General features: G+C 41.6%; 1 protein-coding gene across 3 annotated transcripts in view; it reads left to right on the top strand.

Moving 5' to 3' along the window:
• Positions 1-19,219, top strand: part of cadm3 (cell adhesion molecule 3) — a 103,300-nt gene that overhangs the window by 19,497 nt on the left and 64,584 nt on the right. For all 3 annotated transcript variants that reach the window (XM_087832605.1, XM_087832606.1, XM_087832604.1), the window contains exon 3: positions 18,244-18,393. In XM_087832605.1, coding sequence (XP_087688731.1) covers positions 18,244-18,393 — 150 coding nt within the window. The remainder of the gene's footprint in view (positions 1-18,243; positions 18,394-19,219) is intronic.

A 19,219-nucleotide genomic window follows, 5' to 3' on the forward strand; every position in this document is an offset into this window, starting at 1 on the left:
CAGCCTCGGAGGGCTTCTGTGCTGCATTTTAGAGAGTGTGAGATTTCAGAGGAAATCTGGGATATCTTGTACGTTGTTAACAGGAATTTACATTACAGTATTAAAGCTTGTGGCACATTTTCATTAACAGTAATGGCAAATATTTGTCATCTGGATTTCTTTTTAAGTGAAAGAAATGAAATACAATCTTTCTGATGTTAGATATGTTGATGATTGATTCAGGTTTTTTATATATACATGGATTTATTCGTCCAGCATTTGGTCCACTTTTTTCTTTTTTATCTCATGCATGTATTAATCTCATGCATTCGTCTTTCTAATAACAATATTCTTTTCTCCTCTTCATATTCTTCCTTTTTAAATGAAGGTGTTACTTTGTTTCTTTGTAAAGTATATGAAGCTAAACTAGACACTTTTTTTGAGAGCTTGAGAAATAGAGAACCAAAACAATATCTTAATATGGATTGACACTATCCTCTCACTTATATATGCAAATAACCATTATCATTCAGTTAGTGTTTGTTTGGCCATCTGGTGACTGCTAGGCCAATTTTTACCCTTTTTAGCTCTATTTTTGGCCTCCACCAACTCCTGAGGGAAAAGCCTATATGGGGAAAGTATGTGTCTGTTTGCTTTTTATTGCTGAGTAGCTACAGTGAGTTTCTAGAGCCAATTTTAAAAGATAAAGAAATAAATAAATGAAGGAATGAAAATAACATTTTCCGGCCTGAGCCAAAACCATAAAGTTGTGAGCTGCAAAGCCAAATAAAAGTGTAAAGCTGAGATAACCCGCAGTGTTTCTCTGTAATTTCGTAATTGTCATATAGTTAAATTGTGATGAGATACGCTGAAATAACAGCGTGTGAAGCGCTACTTGGTGTTTACATTCATCCATTTGGCAGATGCTTTCGTTCAAAGGCCGAGTGGCGAGTGAAGGGCCACAGAACGACCACGTAAGGGTAAGCTGGAAAAATCCTTTAAGGGGAGTGGTTTAGTGTGTGGATGAATCTGTTTTTGGACTGAACAGTAGAATGTGCATAGCATATTTTGATTGTTCCACAAGTGGCACGGCAGTGCAGGTTCACATAAGTGCAGTTTTCTTTATTATTAGAGAGAATGAGAAAAGGAGGAGTGGGAATCCAACACATTTGAGTTTGCGACATTCATTCAGTTTAAGCATCTTTAAGGCTCCGCTCTGATGTTGCGATACTCATTTGTTTTAGCTTTTGACACATTCCCCACTGAGGTGATCAATTAATATATGAAATGATGAATGACGAATTAATAACAAAAACAAAAATTAGTCACAGCCCTACATGTGTGTTACATTGTAGACTGCACAATATAGCATTTCATTTCAGCAAGTCTGAGTGTCAGCAGGAGATTCATTAGCTCATTAGTGTGAGACTCATTAGCCAGAAGTCTTGTGATGTTTAAGTCTTTGGCAATATAAGTACTATACTCGCAGTAAACTTTGCACTGCCCTGACCTGTGTTTCTGCCAATTGAGTGAGAACATAGTCGGGGGGGGGGGGGGGGGGGGGGGGGGGGGCTGGACAGCTTCGTCAGCTCTCTTTTTCAGGATAGGTCACCTGAAGTTTTGATGAATGTGCTTTTTGCCAAGACGATTTCCTGTTGCTGACATTGTGTTGTTAATTGGAACCAGTGCTGATGCTCTCCTTTCCTGAATCCTGTAAGGAATCTGTGAGTTACGTTGATAAAATGTGGTCATTTAAGTTAAATTATTCTTTGTGAAACCTGCAGAGACCTTGTAAAGGTAGAGACGGAGAGAGCAGAGAGTGCTGCTGTTGCTGCAGCTGAGGTCTGGGCTATTTCAGGATGGTTGTCTTGCAGTGTAATGTGGTTTGGTACTTGTGTGTCTAGTCAGGAGGAGATATATGGCTGAATTTGCCTTGAGTGGCTGGCTGGTTTTTGAATGGAATTGAATGGATGCGTTCTGGTTTCTCTGGTTGCTGATTGCTGTGGTTGAGACTTTTCTCCCCTATTTTTCTCTCTCATTTCCTTTTTTGCATGTGCCTTTGTCTTACATCTGCATCTTAATTCTGTCTTCACTTTCCTTTTTGTTTGTCTTATTCCCACATTGTCGTCCTTCCTTTTTCTGAACACCCCGTAATTTTAATTCGGGATTCTTTTTTTGTCTCTTCTTAATTTTGTCACAGCAGCTCTTTCGCTTCCTGCTTTATTTGTTCCTTCTCAGATTTTTTTTCTTTTTTTTTACTTTTACCTCATCTGCTTTGCCTTATCTCACTTCCTCTCTTATTTATCCACCTCCTTTCTCCTCATTTTCCCTTCTTTCAACCCTTTCTCATTTTTCTCAGAAATCTTCTTGCCATTGTTTTCTTTTTGCCTCCTTGTGTTTTTATATGTCATTTTCCCCTCCGTTCTCTATGTTTATATCTCCTCCCCTCTCATCACTTTTAAGTCCCCTTTTCGTCATATCTTCTTCTCTCTTTTCAGGCTCTCTGTTTTTTTGTCCTCCCCTTTTGCTTTCTCTCTGTCTTTTTGCCTTTATCCTTATGTCTCTCCCTTTCTGCCTCCTTCTCTTGCTCTCCCTCTGTTTTTGTGCTTGCTGTTTTAGCATACTCTGCAGGGAGCACTCCTGCGATGCCAATTATATTGACTGAAGAAAAAGAGAAAGAGGAAGGGAAGGATGAAGAGGGAAAGAAGACTAAGAGGAGGGAGGGTGGGAAGACCTGTGCATGCACAAAAACACACATTCATGCTGATGGAGAGAATGAATAAGGGGATAGAGGCTTTAGAGCACAGGAGGAACAGAGGAGACAGAGAAGGAGAGGAAGAGAGGAATGATGAAAGAGAGGCAGAGCTGAGAGGAAGAGGACAGAGAGAAATTGGAGGAGAGAGAATCCGTCTGTGAGTGTAATAGTCTCCTGCTGTCGAACCCGGGGGAATTCACTGACTGCAGAGGGAAAGAGAGAGGTAGAGAAGCAGAGATAGAGGGAGACAGAGGAAGAGAGAGAGAGGGGGGTGGGTGTGATCACAGCAGAGAGAGAGAGATGGAGAGATACAGAGGCAGAGCAAGCGAGACAGAGAAAGCTGAAACAGAGTGAGACGGCAGGAAAAGAAAGATGACTTCAGTCCTTTCCTCTCAGAGCTGAGCTTGTAGGGCTCCACTCCAGGCAAATGTGGCTCGTGACATTAAATAAGATTCAGATTCAGGACTGAGTGTATGAATGGAGAGCGCAAGTATATCATAGTAATGTGCTGCTGTACAGTAGCTTTGCCGGGGGAATTAAATGTAGTGTGCAAGCCTGTGGATTGGATGTTAATGGTTTTTTTTGTACAGTGTGAAAAATGTCAGATTATCCAACAAAAAAAGAGAATAGATTCTTACTAGAAACTATTTTCTAGACACGCAGACTGCTTAACTTGGATTACTTCTGTTTTGAAATACCAGTTTGTGAGACTTTACTCTCTCAGGAAAGAGCCAAGTAGGGTGTGTGAAAACAGTTAAGACAACCACGACAACATTGAAACCACTGGCAAACTGAATGAGATTTCTCATTTTATTACAGTGTTTTGGCGGGAAGTCATACCGTGGCATTTATAGGGATGCTACTTTGACACATGACAAGTACAAATCCCCGTGGCACGTGGCAGTGTCCACCAGCAGAACACGCCCCACCACAGCGGCCTTTCAGCCAACCTTTGCTAATGTATTATACGCTGTCTCTTGGGAACTACCTCTGTGATAGACTTGATGTACCCCACCCCACGACAGCTGGGACAGGCTCCGGCCGCCCTGCTTCCCTGAACTCTACAGCAGTACAGAAAGTGGATGAATATGAAATCCATAGTGGTAAATTTCCAACATTTGTTTCATAGTTTCGGGCAGTTGCAGATTTGTTGATGTGGTCCTTTTAAATGACACTGATTGGTGCAGTGCACACACATCTGCACAGTGTACTGTACATCCATCATGCCACCTGTGCTTGCATGCACGACGATGTACCAGGAGGTGTTGGGTGTTTTTCCAGGTTTTTAGCTTGACATATAACTTGATAATATAAATTTATAGCACCCATTAGGGACAGGATGATAGATCTAGCCAGTATTTACCTTATTATATGTTGTGTCAGATAGTTAGGCTGTTGCTTAAAGTGATGCTTCCTCTCTACTGTATGTGCACAAAGAGAGACTTGAAAAATATTTTAAATCATTGATTTTTTAAAAATGATTTTGTTTTGGGTTTATAGTTTGATTATTCTGTTCTACCAACAAGTATAATTGAGCCCCCAACCTACCATGGGATCAGTGTAATGGGTTAATTGATCTTAAGGAGATGGTAAGAGTTTTATTGTCAAGAAAAGTCTTTTAGTGATATGTGGTGCTTTAAGTGTTCTCTCTGAGCCTTTTTTACCTTGAAGAACAAGAATAAAATTTACATGGAAATGCTGTGCAAAGATGAATTCAGTTTGAATACATTATGGTAAGTACTGTCAAACGGATGTCAGTTACACTGAGACATTAAAGGAATAAAACGGTTTTTTTTTTTAATACATAAATGATTATTGGTTGCATAAGTAGTGCCTTGTCCTGATTCTTTACCCACCTATTTGCTATATTTACTGTAATAACACCATCTTCTAGTGCCCTCTGTGTGGCATGTATTTATAGTGTGTAGGTGTGCGCTGTATGCTGCCTTGCTTGCATTTGTAAAATGATTACGGTCCAGGGGTTGTTGATAAAAATTTCACAAGGTGTCCAGCTAAGTGATAATTTAATTTCAGTGTAATGCAATTCAGTAGAAATACATCAATCAGAATAAATGAGAGTGTATATTATGATTTGAATTTGCATTTTTTGATATTGAATAAAAAAAAAATCAGAGAACATTTCAGCCGCGTGTGCATCTGTGTACATTTGCATCGTATACTGTGAGGTGCTGCCCTCATATTTTCTGTCAAGGGCGTCACCAGATGGTCACAGGACCGCGCCAATTTACCAGTCTAGGCAGTCATTACAGTTAAGACCACTTGGAGTGACCCTAATTAGTCAGTTACCCCGCAAGGGGCACCCTGACAATGTGTAGAGGTACCCCGCCACTCATAGCACACGCAGATTAAACCGCCACTGTCCAGGCTCTATTGTTTCACTGTTTGTGTCTGTGGTGCCATTGTTGGAAGCTGCCACCGCTCTCCCCGTCTTTTTTGTCTTCTTCATCCCTTGTCTTGCTTTTTCATTGATCTCCATTGTCTTCACTGGGAGTGACAAACCGTGGGGGCCGTCTGAAAGGTTGCGTTCGTTAGTTGAGGTTTGTTGTTACAAGGCATACACGCATTCCAGTAGACATGATGGGGAAGAGGAGCGTTGATCATGGTTCCTCTCACTGTCTCTCATACACAAACACACACACACAGAGACACACACACAGCAATGAAGACATATTCTCAAAGTGGTCCCTCGAGACAAGAAACATGTCGGGATAGCGAAGCAGAAAGAGTTCTTGTACACCTGCAAACACATACTTTCAGCGAAGAGAAGACAGGCCTTGCATGAAATACAAAGACTCATACACATTACACAGACTGCAAACTTTGGTCCACATTAACATTTCTGCTTCTCTCAACCCTGCTTTGTCTCTCTGTGCTATTTCAAGGGAGACGCTCAATCGTGCACGCACTCCCATGCACTCCCCCACCCATCATCAGCGCGCTTGCAAAAACACTTCGTCCTTTCATGTCATGTTGCTGAGCAGTCAGAGAAGAGAGGAGTGGAAAGAAGAAAGGAAGAAGGTCTGCCTGAAACGAAACAAAAAAACACCCAGCCCGAACACCCATTCTCATGTACTTCAGCAACAATTACATGACGAGACGAGAGAACACGTTTATTTGTGATTTCGAGTGGAAGCAGCCAGACAGGAGAGTTGACATGATACCAGAGAAACTTCAGTAGCATCTGCAAGTATCATGATTTGTAGTACGAGTGTATCCGAACAGGTTTCTAATAATTTTTTTAATTGTGCATTTAAGAAAACAGATGTGTTAAACCATACTAGGCTGTTTTCTAAAGTAATTTCAGTGGATTTTTGATCATGTCTGTACTGGAAGGGGGGGTGATTGAAACTATAAAGGCTGCTCTTGTGAGTACTATGTTGAAGGCTGAAACAGAGTGGTTTGTACATTGTAACCAATGTGCAACCATGTGTAAAGGTGAAAATGTTTAGGCTATACTTTTTCTGAATGACGCTGGGGAAACAAACCATTTCCCATGTCAAAGAGGTTTGGATGAGAATGTTTTATACGATGCACAATGTTTACTTTGTGTGAAGCGTACTGACAGCTTAACGCTTCGTCTTTTCGTCCGAAATCTTTCTCAAAAGATTTCCATGCTATTCATACATGTTTTGTTTTGTTTTTTGTAAAGAAGCAAACAAATAAAATAACACTGAATTTCAGGGTAGAAATCATCTGCTGTGGTTGATGTAGTCTAGAATCAGAGTCACAATTACATATAGTTTGTCCATCAAATAGCCAAGTCAACACGCATTTATTTTTCAGCTCTACACTCTTCCAGTCATGAGGAACTCTAGTGTCATAATAAAACAGCCCGAAACACTTTTCATCAAGCGCATATCCCAATAAATACAGGGTGATATATGGTTATGAAATTGGTCAATCAGCCTTAAAAATCTTGTGCACTGTTCAGCACTGATAAGTAGGATATTACTTTGTCAAAGGCAGGATTTATTATTTCAACGACTCAATCCCTTTCATTTCTCATACATAATACACCTCTGTGTAATAAGAGCACATAATGATCCAGTGGAATTCAATATTCAGTTGTCATTCTTATACCACAACACAGCAATCACATGTTCCAATGAATAAAACAGAAAATAACAGCAGTAATGTGTTTATCATCTCAGCCACTGACTTTGATAAATAGCCAAAATAGCCTTCTTATAATTTACAGTTATTACCGCTTAATCATAAGCATGAAGTGCACAAAAGTAGTTTTGCATCCCAAGTCGTTGTCAAAGGAAGCTCTTTATTGGAGATTATGTATCAGAATTTCAGGAGCGGGACTGCGCCTCCAAACACGCTCCTTCTGGTTCTCATCTATATACAGTAGGTTCCCTCAGTTCTGTAAGTTGTTCATTCTCGTTTACGTGCCCCACCCTCACTCCCTCACCTTTTCAATTATTTAACTTCTTCACTCCTATTTAGGACATGGGGATCTGCCACCCCCGGGTCCCCTTCGAGGTCTTCCCCAAACCGCAGCTAAATTCATGTCCAAGCATCCACCTTTACCTACTAAAACACTGCCAAACCTAAAATGAGGACATCGGCCCAGCTAGTGAAATAGCAATTAAACATGTCAGCCTCAATACGCATTTGCTCATGTCGTGTACTACTTCGTTTCACAACAGCGTAACACAGCTGTGACACCATGAGTGCAATGGCCTGCAGAGTTGATGAGTTTGTGATATCAGATGTATTCTAGGTGTATTCTTCAGAAACAGAAGTGATGCTCTGCTCGATGTTAAAAAAAGACCAAAGCTTTCTCAATTCCTGTTTACAATGATTCACCACTTATCACAACACTGAGAATAATTTCTTTCTTTAACCAAGCCAATACAATTTCAAGTACCAGTATAATCATTTTAATAAGGATTGTGCTTTTTAAACACAATATGCAATTTTCTCTGAGAACCTTTCCCCAGTGTTTTTCTTTGTAACTAAACAAATTGACTTTTTGTAAAGATTTTTTTAGACTTACCTTATTTGATAAGTGAAACTGTCCTGTTCTGTTGGCAGATAGCTGTTTCAAGTAATTTTTTCCGCATTTTCTTTGATTTTGTTGCTTTGCAGTATTTTGTTAGCACTTTTTTTTCAAGTAACACCATAATTTTAAACTAAATTCTCCTTTCTATTAAACTTCTTAATAGGTCCTTAAATAAGCCTTTATATACGCTTTCCCTTACTAAGCGAGAATCTGGGAGCCATCCATTAGCTCTAAATAGTGTTTGTATATTGATATTGCTGCCAAAACCCTGTGAAACATACAGCAATGTTCATCTATTCTATCTATCTATTCATCTTGGACATTGGACAGTTTCTGTGTTGTGCTTCACTAGCTGTTGATTTTGCCTAACATCATAACTGCCTAACCCTGGCCCCACTCAGATTTAAAACTGGCCTTGATTGAAAGCACTGCACTTTGTTTGTACCTCGGGTTGACATTTCGGTTGTGCTCTGCGTTTTCCAGGAGAAACCTTCTGTCTGTTTGTGTTTGTCAGATGGACCTTGAAAGCAACAGGCACGGAGAGCAAGGCGGAGGTGTGTGTTTGTGTGCCCATGTGTGTATGCTGATGGACGACAAGGGCGACTCCATTTCTCAGGTCAAGCTTCGGGTCATCTCTGTTGCCCTGGTAACCCTGTTCTGGCTGGGTTGCTTGGCAACGATCCTCTTTTGTTCCAAATGATTTAATTTGAGAGCATATCTTCCCTCGTCACCCTTGGCTCACTGACTCACCCCTCTTCCTCGATCTTGTCCTCCTTCTGTCCCTCCATCACTGCTTGCTGAGTCTTTTCCTTCACCCTCCTCACTGAATTCCCCTTTTTTATATCTTGGCCCTTCCATTGACATCGAGAGCCCAATCCTTCTTTTCCCTGTGCTGTAAGTCCCTCCTGTTATCTGAAGGCTTTACGAGCGGATAGGTGTGTGTGTGACTATGTGAGAGCACAAGAGTGAGTTTGCTGAGTTTGAAGGTGGTGACTTTGCTTGACTGTACTTGCCTTTCTGTACTGTGCCATACAGAGTATGTTTTCATGTTTCTCATAAACTAATCTAGGATCTAAACTTGCACTGTGGCCTCCCATGCCTTCCTGTGAATGGTTTGTATCATGTTCTTCCTTTGCCTGTAAGTGCCTCCCACAGTCTAAATATATGCATATAAATTTAATTGGGGATTCTAAATTCGCCTTGGTTTTCGAATAAGTGGCTAAGAAAATGGATGGACGGAAACTTATCGGCAGCTGTGACGGCCTCCGTTCTTCTAAGAGGCTGTCCACAGAAGCCTGGCTGCAGGGACGTAATACTTTTCAGCTGTAAGAGCATTTATAAGGGTCAAGCACTGATGTTGGACACAGAGTGAATCCCGAGAATATGACCTGACAGTCAAGACACTGTTGCCAAAAATGTGGGAGCATCACTCTCGTCTTCTGAGAAATTAAGATTTAGACATTTTGGAATTTAAACTGAATTTAACAAATAAGTTTGTTCACATACTTTGAGGCTACACTCTGTCATAATATTACAAACCGTAATGTTTAACCGTCGCTTAATACAGCAGGCTGTGTTCTGCTGTCGTGCCTTACATCAAACAAAACCTGTCATTCATAACAAAAACCAAAAAGTTTGCGAGTTTTTAATCAGTTTGTTCAGAATCATTACAGACACATCATTAAGCAACATCATCAAGGTGGAATTTCACTCCAACGTAAATTATATTAAATGAACAGCCAGTGTGTGTGTGTGTGTCCTTCTCCTGCTTATGTAACAGTCCAAGTATCTGATTGCGGCACGCTTTTGTTTTCCAGAACAGTACACACATTTTTTCCAGACTTCTTGTTATTGCTGTTTTTGAAAAATGGGTAGACAACACCCATCTTTCACAGAGAGATGAGCACAGAGAAAGACAGAGAGCAGATTCTGAGTCTCACCATAGCAGGTCCAGTGATCTTAGTCAAAAGGGCAGACTTCTGGTAATTGACTACTCATTTCTTTAAGTGGCCTATTGGCAAGGGCAGTCAGTGCATTTGCCAAAGCATTAAAGATTTAACTCTCTTTATCTTCCTGCGTGTGTGTGCGGAAGTGCAGATGGACAGATAAAGCTTGGTTGCCATTTTTGATATCCTGTGATGATTTGTGGTGGGGGATTTTTTTTTTAAATCGTGTGTGTACTGGTTCAGGACAGGGCTTCTCCCTTTAAAATCTAAAGCATCCGTCTTCCTCTGTCTTCCCAACCCGACTGTGTCCGATTTATTTTTAAAGAAGCTTAGCTGACAAAGCTGTATTGAAACTCTGCAGAGATAATTATAGAGGTAATTATGATGTAACAAACAGCAGCTGAATAATGGGTTTCAGCCTGATTAGCAACTCAATAAAGCATATATGCCATTAAAGTATAGGTTCAGATCCAAGTCGCATATTTTATCTCTATGTACAGTAGGCATACTGGTTCTGAAGCAATACTCAGTTTTACTCCACTGCGTCAAAAAATGGGGTCAAATTGTGCTTTCACTATTTTAAATTAGTGTGAAGTGTTTACATTCTGAGGTTGGTTTCTTCAGCCTTACAGTTTGATGTTGCTGGCTGAGCCCAACCACAAACCTGCGTGGCTCCGAGAGCTGCAGGAAATGAACAGCTTTTACTCAAAGCTAGCCACAGTTTTTTATGCCTGTACATTTTTTTATACAAAGAGAAGGACAGAAAATTATGCACTTTCTTTCACAGACAGCTCTGCATTCCAAGTATGATGATGGAGGATGAGAAACAAATAAGTGATTAAAGTGCGGATGGGTTTAGGCAACTAAAATTATAAGGTGCCTAAAGGGAAAGATGATGGGTACGGTTAATATCTGATAATCTGGATGTTAAGCGTAGGGTTTTTTTGTTTTTTAAATCATAGGGTACAGAACTTTCCTGTGCTGAACCTAATCTTAGCTGAACCGGTGCAAATTTATGAGCTGTTAAAATATCTGTAAAACTACTGACATTTAGAGAGTGTGAGACTTCTTAGGGTCTACAACACTCAAGCAATTGCTCACTTTGGTGACAACCAAACAATATTGCTCCCATCATAGGAATACTAACCTAGGAAACATGGAGAAGGAATTTAATGCTTAAAAGGCCATAGCTTCGGAAGATACCCACTTGATTTGACTCCCTCAGACTACTAAAGTTTTATTTCACTCTGATTTTGTAGGGATGAAACAAATTTTGAGCACTAGTAAAGTGACCTTAGAAAGAGATAAGTTCAAACCAGTAGCAAGACAAGGAATGATAACATAAGTGTGAATATTCTTGTGGCCACGCATTTGAAAATATCCTATCCTATCTTTAACAGTTATTGCCGTTTATTGCTGCTCTTTCTCCCCACCTCACCACTTATGTCAGCACCTCTTCATTTTTTTCATCCATACTGTATGTCAGCTTTCTCATTTTTCTTTTGTCTTTGCTCTACTTCCCCCCATCTTGCTCTCATTGTTTCTTTTTTCCCACTCTTTCTGTCTTTTTGCCCCCTTTCTAAGTCACCCTGTCATCTCTCCTCATTGCTCTCATCAATCTATATATGCTTATTTCTGCCATGTCCTTCGCTCACCTCTCACTCTCCCTTTCCCTCTTTCATTTGCTTTCTCCCTGTTTTTCCCCTGTGCTTTTCTCTATCTTTGCCTTGCTCTCTCGCCATCCCAACTCTCTCTGTCTTTCTCTTCCTTGCAAATCATTATTCTTTTTCTTTTGTCAGCAGTGAAGCCCTTTTCTGCAAAATGAATCCCCCCCCTTCCTCCCTCTCTCCCTGCTTGCGCTCCCTTTTCATTCTCATAGTGCTGTTCCAGTGGCAGGGTGGGGCGGCCGGCTTGGCGCCTCACTACTGCTGCAGACACTGCTGGGCTATGATGGTGGTGGTGTGTGAGTGCGTGTGAATGGGGGGGATCTAGCTCGTGGAGGATGCGAGTAAGGAGGGGATTGCCCGATTTCTGAGCTAACTATGTTTGACAGGGAACATAGGGAGGGTGGGTTGGCAGGGTAGTGGAGGGGTACTTTATGGGAGGTGGTGGGGCCTTTTGTGGGCTCAGAGAATCCCCCACAAGTAGGACTGATTAAGAAAAAAGGCGGGCTGGGGTAAAAACTAAGGGCTAAGGAGGTTGTTTGTCCTAAGGTGGCAGATAGGGGGTCCTTAAATCCCAACATCCAGTCCCACCCAGCACTCCCCCCCTTTACTTCCACACTCATCTACATCCCTTGAAGATTTTAAGTAATTTGTTCACGGTCCCAAATAATGTGGCACCAGAATGAGGATTGCAACAATCGCTATTCTGTTAAAGACTGCAAAGCTGTAAAGAGCCTTTTCGCTACAAACGATCTGCATTTCATAAGTCAGACATGAATGGGGGTCTGCTTCTTTTAAAAAAAAACAAAATTGTTATGATTTGCAGATTTTTCTTAATTCACCAGGAATTAAGAAAGAAAATAGATTAAATTTGCATCTTGTGACAGCCGGACGGTAATGGTGGAGAGGTAAAGGGTGGAGTGAGGGGTGCAATAGTTGGGGAGGAGTAAACTTGTGGATGGTAGAGGTGGGCAGAAGGGCACGTACACCCACACACACATATTTACAGTCCCAGATATGCACACACTTACCCAGGGGGATGGGGGTGGTAGTTGGGACAGCTGGGCATAGATGGATGGTGTGGGGGAGGCTGCTCTGTATCTGTCAGGGTGGGTGTATGTTTGTGTGTCTGTCTTTCTGAATGTGTCCTCTGTGCATTATGGGGAAAGAGTGTGCATGCATGTGTTTTTCGTATGTCCCCCTTCTTGAGTCCAGCTGTATCTAATGCTGCATTTCTTTAAGCACGTTTTTATCCATTAACGTCCTCGTGTCTGATGTGTGTGCCTGAGAGATGTGTAACTCTTTTTTTGTGTGTGTATGCCCCTGTGTACAGTTTTGGGGGTGAGTGGTGAGTACGTGAGGGTGTGTCTGTAGGGGGGAGGGCTGTTTGTGTGTGTGTTTGGGGGGAGGGTCAGCTTTCTTGTAGTCTGAGCAAGTGGATGCCTCTGTGTGTGTGTAATGGCCTGTATCCTACCACGCCGTATCAACCCGCACATTGTTGGCTGAGTTTCCCATCAAATGTGTACAGCATCAGTGGCACCATGACACATGACTGTGTCTGTCACACACCATAGCCTTGGACTCAGTGGAATATGGATACACGCACAGGAATGCACAGGGTAACGTGCGCATGCACTTCGCCTCAACCACATGGAGATAAAAAGCATCTCATAAATCACACAGATACACACGCTTCTTCCCACGTATTTGTGCACAAACAGATATATTCCTAGCCACAAAAAAAACCCCAAATACCACTGTGTGCTTGAGCGCTAACACGCACTAGCATGCAAACATCTTCGATAATAAGATTCTCGGAGCTTGCACACACACCCGCAGACGTGCACGTACTGAGACACAGCCAAATAATTACCTCCCTGCAAAGCAACAAATACGCTCTGCTTACAAATATAAACCACATGTGCGCAAATATGAGGATAAAAATCTTATCACATAAACACCCGTGCGCACTTAGACCAGACCTACATGTGGAGGTACTCTCACACGCATACGCACACACCCGCACACAGTTGTTTAACAGTAAATAAAGTTTATTAACCTGAGTTAATTAGCAACAACATCGTAAATCCACCCTGGGGGACCAAAAAACTGAGGAAAACAAGGAATTAAGGATGGGGAGAATTAAGCGAGTTGATCAGTAATAGAGGAGGAGGGGAAGGAGGCTTGACAGAAGGGCGAGGAGGTGAGGGGGGACGATAGGAAAGCAGGGAGGACATCAGGGCAGATGGAGAGAAGGAGGGGGGAGAAGCTAGAGGGAGACAGATGGAGTAAGAAGGAAAAAGAGGGTGAACATGGAGATGTGCAAGGTGGTTTGAATTTTTCACTGTCTGTTCTTTGTAGGGAGAGAAATTGGAGGAATAAAGAGGGAACTTTTTTTCTTATTAAGGCAGCAGTTCAAACTTTTTGGGAAACACATTTCCAGAGAGTGAAATAAGGTGACTAAAATTAATCCAGTGTGTGTGTGTGGGTGTGTGAGTCTATGTGTGTGGTACCGAGCTGAAGTCAGGACCTGGTTAAACTAGTTTCGCCTGTTCTTATTTATACATATTTATGTAGTTTAGCTTAAATACATAGATACCAGGCTAACATTGGGCCATACAGGATGAACTTAAGCCTCACTGCACAGTTTTGTATTTTATCATTAAAGCTGCTTGTTTGCAGAAGTTTGTAAAGGCGAAGAAAAAACACGTTTGCTTAATTTCATTCTAACGTAAAGCCTGGGGAGTACGGTTCATTGTCAACGTTCAAAACATTATTGCAACACTTTTCTTCGGCACTGTGTGAACAACTTTTGTTTGACTGAATAAGTACCTTCTGTCTAGACATCTTCATAGATTGACTTTGAATTTTTGAAGTTAACCACAAGCTGAAAATGATATCCAAACTCAGTGCGCATGAATACATTTTCACAATAAACCGCCCAAAATGTAATTAAATGTGATATGAAATGCAGCTGACTGTAACAGAAGAGAGGTTTTAGTTGGTATATTGTCTCTCTTTGGATAAACTGAACAAGTTTGCAGTGCAGCTCTATATGTAATGCATACACATGAGATTGATAGCGATCTTCTCATCTAACTCTCTGACAGAAAACAAATAAACCATATGTTTAAAAAATGTGTAATTATTCTTTCAGGTTTTTAATTCTCTCTCTGTTTTTCTTTTTTTGTCCCTGAAGATCCCTCGAGCGCTTCTCACTTCCTCTGTTGTCTCACTAGCTCCTTCTTTCCCCTTCGTCTCATTTTTTTTTCACACACACGCACAGTTTCCCACCTCGTTTTATCACCGACCCTCCTCTGCATCCATCTTTCTCTCTGTGTCCTCCTTCCTCCCTCCCTCATCCCATTGACTTGATATCCCAGTCAGCCTCTACCCTTGCGTTCTCTCACCTTGTTTCTGGCTAGGGAAAGTGTAAATTGTGTTGCTTTAAATACCCGTGTCTTACTCTGGCTCTAAGCTTGGTGAGGGAAGGCGTGGATGTGAGGAGAGAAAAAAAAGAGGAGCAAACCACAGAGTTTAACTTAACGTCTGCTAAGGATAGATAGGTCTCTCCTTTTATTTTTGCAGCTTGAGTGTTTAACCTGACTTAACAGTTTAAACTCTGGATGAACTTCATTTCCCTTCTTTAACTTTGCTGCTAAGGAGATTCAAAGGTAAAAAGCACAGCCGTATCTGAATCCCAGGATTATTGGAGCCAGATTCTAGTGGCGAGTGACTCTTTAGCACTTGTATGAACCAGTTTCAACCAGCAGATGGTTTGGGTGCGCCACATTGGACTGTATCATAAAATATGTTAACCACACAAACTTTTTAATAACTCATTTCAAATACTGTAATATCTCTAGCATCCATCTTAATACCCACTGCTTCTAACCGCACCCCTCTGACCATATAATAATGGTTTAAGTGGATTTGAGATATTGCTAAAAGATTGATAAATTATGCTCTTGCAGTTAAATTCTACACACATGGTCCTTCAACTTAATTAAGCCAAACTTTTCTTTGATTAATATTTGACCAACTGTGCTAAAAACGTCAGCATGCTCGTATACTGTACAATTCAAATAATTTGTATACATTTGTGGCGCTTTAAGTTTAAGATGCAGAGTGCCTGTTAATCATGATTAAAGCATTTTAGGCCTTATGGTCCATAAGAGTGAAATTAACCTTTATTTGTTAGCTTTCATTAATTTACACACAATGTTTTTGTAGCAAACAACAACCAGAGCCTGATGTATTGGGCGTCTGCTAAGTGCTACTGGAGTAGCTGAAAATTATGTTTTGCTCCAAGACACTCCAGCAGCGTTAATGAACGAGCTACAAGTGCAGCTTTCACATTTACCATGCCAGTTCGTGGATCGAATCTGCAATCTTCCTCAGACCCTTTCACTTCTCTAACCTTTAACAAACCGGCAACCCAGATCAATAATTTTAAATGAAAATAAAAGACCGAAATATGACAAATGATCACGAGAAAAACAAACATGTATAATACCAAAGGCCGCTACCTTTCTGGAAGTTAACCTCCTTGGCTCTGGGTCGTTCTTTATTACAGGGGCGTGCTTAGTTTGAAACCTTGAGACATTTAATTGTTGCGCTTTTGAGTTTTTATTTCAGATTGAAGTTTGGAGAAACAGATAAAGTGTAATTTATGCGAAAAATGTGACGTGATGGCTTTGAAAACTTTACTCCCTGCAAACACAAATTTGATGAAATGATTAAATGGTTGATATTACATTGACCAAAGGAAAAGCTTTGTCTGGCATTTAGTGTTCCACTGATAAAAAGTGACATTTCTGGGGGTTTTTCTGGTGATAAATATTCAACATTATGTAAAGGATCCTTAAAATATGTCCACTTTAAAAGCCTGTCTCCTCGCTGAAAAGTCACTAATTGGCTACTGATATTGTTTTACCAGCACAAATGTCACACTGAGCCTCAAACTCAGGTTGTCCTTGATCAGAAAATGCCAGCACTCTGTGGCAGCTAGACAACGCAAGCTTGGCTAACTTGTCGGCGTTCATTGCGGTCGGCTTGATGGGTAGTGCAGTGGGACAGCCAATTTACCCAAAGTGTTCATGCCAAGTGGAGGAGCTTGTGCGATCAGCCACAAGAATTAGCCCAAGATGCTATTAAAGGAGACACTAATCCGTGGTACACTTGACCACACATTCAGCCCTCAGCCATCATGGTGCTTAGATAAACTAACCACAAGGTCAGAGCTGCAGTAAAACAGGAGAGAGAGCAAGTGAGCGACTTCCTGACATGAAGGGCTCTGGAAGTCTCTGAGTGTCTTTTGAATCCCGCTGGCAAAGAGCAGCTGTACCTTTATTATCGCTCTGAAACCTTATAGCCCAGAGGCAAACCTGAAGCCTTTTTCTGCCTGATGTTTTCTGTGATGCTGGACTTGCAGGCCAGTTTTATAATGGAAAAAAAAAAGATGCCTATAGTTTCTCCCAGGTGCTCTCGGCTCATGTACCGCAAATATGCGTTTTTGATGCTACATTCAGTTAGTTTGCTCTCCTCCTCTTCTGCAACCTTCCTTTGTGTGCCCCTCCTTTGCGTGTCTTGATGGGAGTTCCGCTGAAGCGCACTTAAGCAGATGTTCTTCCTGCAGAAAAAAAAAATCAATTCCACCGCCGGTGCAAGGATGCGATAACGCTCCACACCGAATATAAACCTGTCTCCCGCTTGACAATTTGGTTCCAATTAAACTATTTATATGCGCCGTATTTTCAGGGGTGAGGAGACCGCTTTGAGGCATATTTTCTTATAAGATGTTCCCCCACGTTGGCTTGGTCTTGTCGTCAATTATGTCATATTTTCCTTTTGGTTGAGATTTGAAGGAGTGAGCACCGGCATATTTGGAAGATGGTAGGAGAGGAGAGGGCACGAAGGGTGCACACAAGGCCGAGATATGTGGAACTTCACGTGGCAAACAAACAAAACCGCAGCGACCATGTTAGGCTTTACTTACCGTAACGAGGGACTCCATATTTTAGTATAGATCTCTGGTTCTGATTCACAATTTGTCACCCTCATTGAATGCAGAGGAGAATTAGCCTGCCTCATCACCCGTTATCAAGGGAGCTCTGTTAAATACCATAATTTGAGCCAATTTGAATACTGTTATACACCCAGACAGTTCACTCTTCAGTGATTTTTGCGGTGTTCCAGTTTCAGCTACAGCCTTTAGAATCCCTTCATTATGTCGGGTCATTTATATTCTCATTCTCCTTTTCCTCTGACCTGCTCATTTCCATAATGCCTGTCCTGTTTGAGCTTCCTCTGGACCAGCCGATGCATATGCATGGAGTTAAAAACTGACACAGATATTGACAAAGGAGAGTTAGAATGCCATTAGAGGTATGAGACAGTGCTCTTGTTGTTGCTTTGACCCGTCGAGAGCCACTGTCTGCTGTAGTCGCTTCATCTTTGCTGGTCCCTCAGGTCGCATGGTCCCTGGATGCCAGGGCTGCAACTGACTCATTGCTCTTACACTGGCCTCGCAGACATACAAGTAGATAGCCATTTGTCTACTTTTTTGCCCCTCTGACAGCTTGTCTGTGTGTCGGTGTGTGTGCGTATTGTGTCTGAGCTTTCAGAAAGACAGATAGAGATATATAGATAATCTGACAAGCAGAGAAAGAGATGGGCGGGGGGAGATAGAGAGAAAGAGTGAGATCGAGGCGGGTAATGCACTTTGTGGGTTTATCTGATTTGTGTGTTTGTGTGTGCTACTATTTTTGCCTGTGTTTTCATATGAGCACTGCATCTCACTGACTTGCGATGCATTTCTATCACTCAGTCTCGTGATTTTTTTCTTCCCTCTCTCCTGTTACCTAGAAGACGACCCCTTGCAGCCAATGACCTCCGATGAGACGGTGCCCGTGGGGGGTACGGTGACATTGACCTGCCGGGTGGCAGAGAGCGACAATTCCTCACTGCAGTGGTCCAACACTGCACAGCAGACCCTGTACTTTGGAGAGAAGAGAGGTGAGAGGAAGTCAGGGATGGAGAAACTAGCAGAGTATCATTAGGAGCTAATTACAGAATATGTACAAATTCTGCTAATTTACTTTGCCAAATGTGTTTTGGATCAGTGCTTTTCAAACCACTTGTGCTCAAGTCACACCAAAGGGCAGACCAACATTTCAGTGCGCACCTTAATCCTCAAAATGTGACACAAAATAGTCACCAGTTCTTATTTGGTTTGATTTTTGCCACCTCACTTGCAGCATCTGGACTCTGCCTGACACCTGAATTTCAGATACTTTCATATAAAAGTCTTGCTGCCTCTGGTTTAGATCCAGTGCTCTTTTTAAAAAAAGCCAAGGTTCTCTCAGAAGGATGTTTAGTTTCTAAGTGCCTCTTTAGCTTGCACCGTGTTAGCTTTAGCCAGCTTTTCCTGACAGATGACTTTCAGGCTGAGGGCTGTTAACATCCCCTGTCCAGCTGTCGAAGCCAAAAGACATTTAGCGTTTTTTCTTTTTCCTCCCATTAGGCAGCAGATTTTTTGTACTGATGGTTATTTAGAGAAAATTAGTATGTAAAAAGTACTAAACAACCTATTAATTTATCCATAGCTTTTTGTGCAATTCAAACCTGAAATCATGGCAAAGCGTGCAATAGACACGCCGTTTGGCATGCAGAAGTTGCCGTAACAGCAAGGGGAGATAATATATTTAAAGCCAAAAAGTCGCTAGTGACCAAGGAAGGTATGAAGTAGGGTTCAGGGTCCTTAATCACCAGAAATCATTAAGCTAGGTGGTTAATATGTATATACATGTAAATGTGCTAAAAATGTCTGTTTAAACGCTTG

This window comes from Neolamprologus brichardi, chromosome 18 (assembly GCF_056152115.1).
Source record: "Neolamprologus brichardi isolate AB-2024 chromosome 18, ASM5615211v1, whole genome shotgun sequence".
Classification (NCBI taxonomy): domain Eukaryota; kingdom Metazoa; phylum Chordata; class Actinopteri; order Cichliformes; family Cichlidae; genus Neolamprologus; species Neolamprologus brichardi.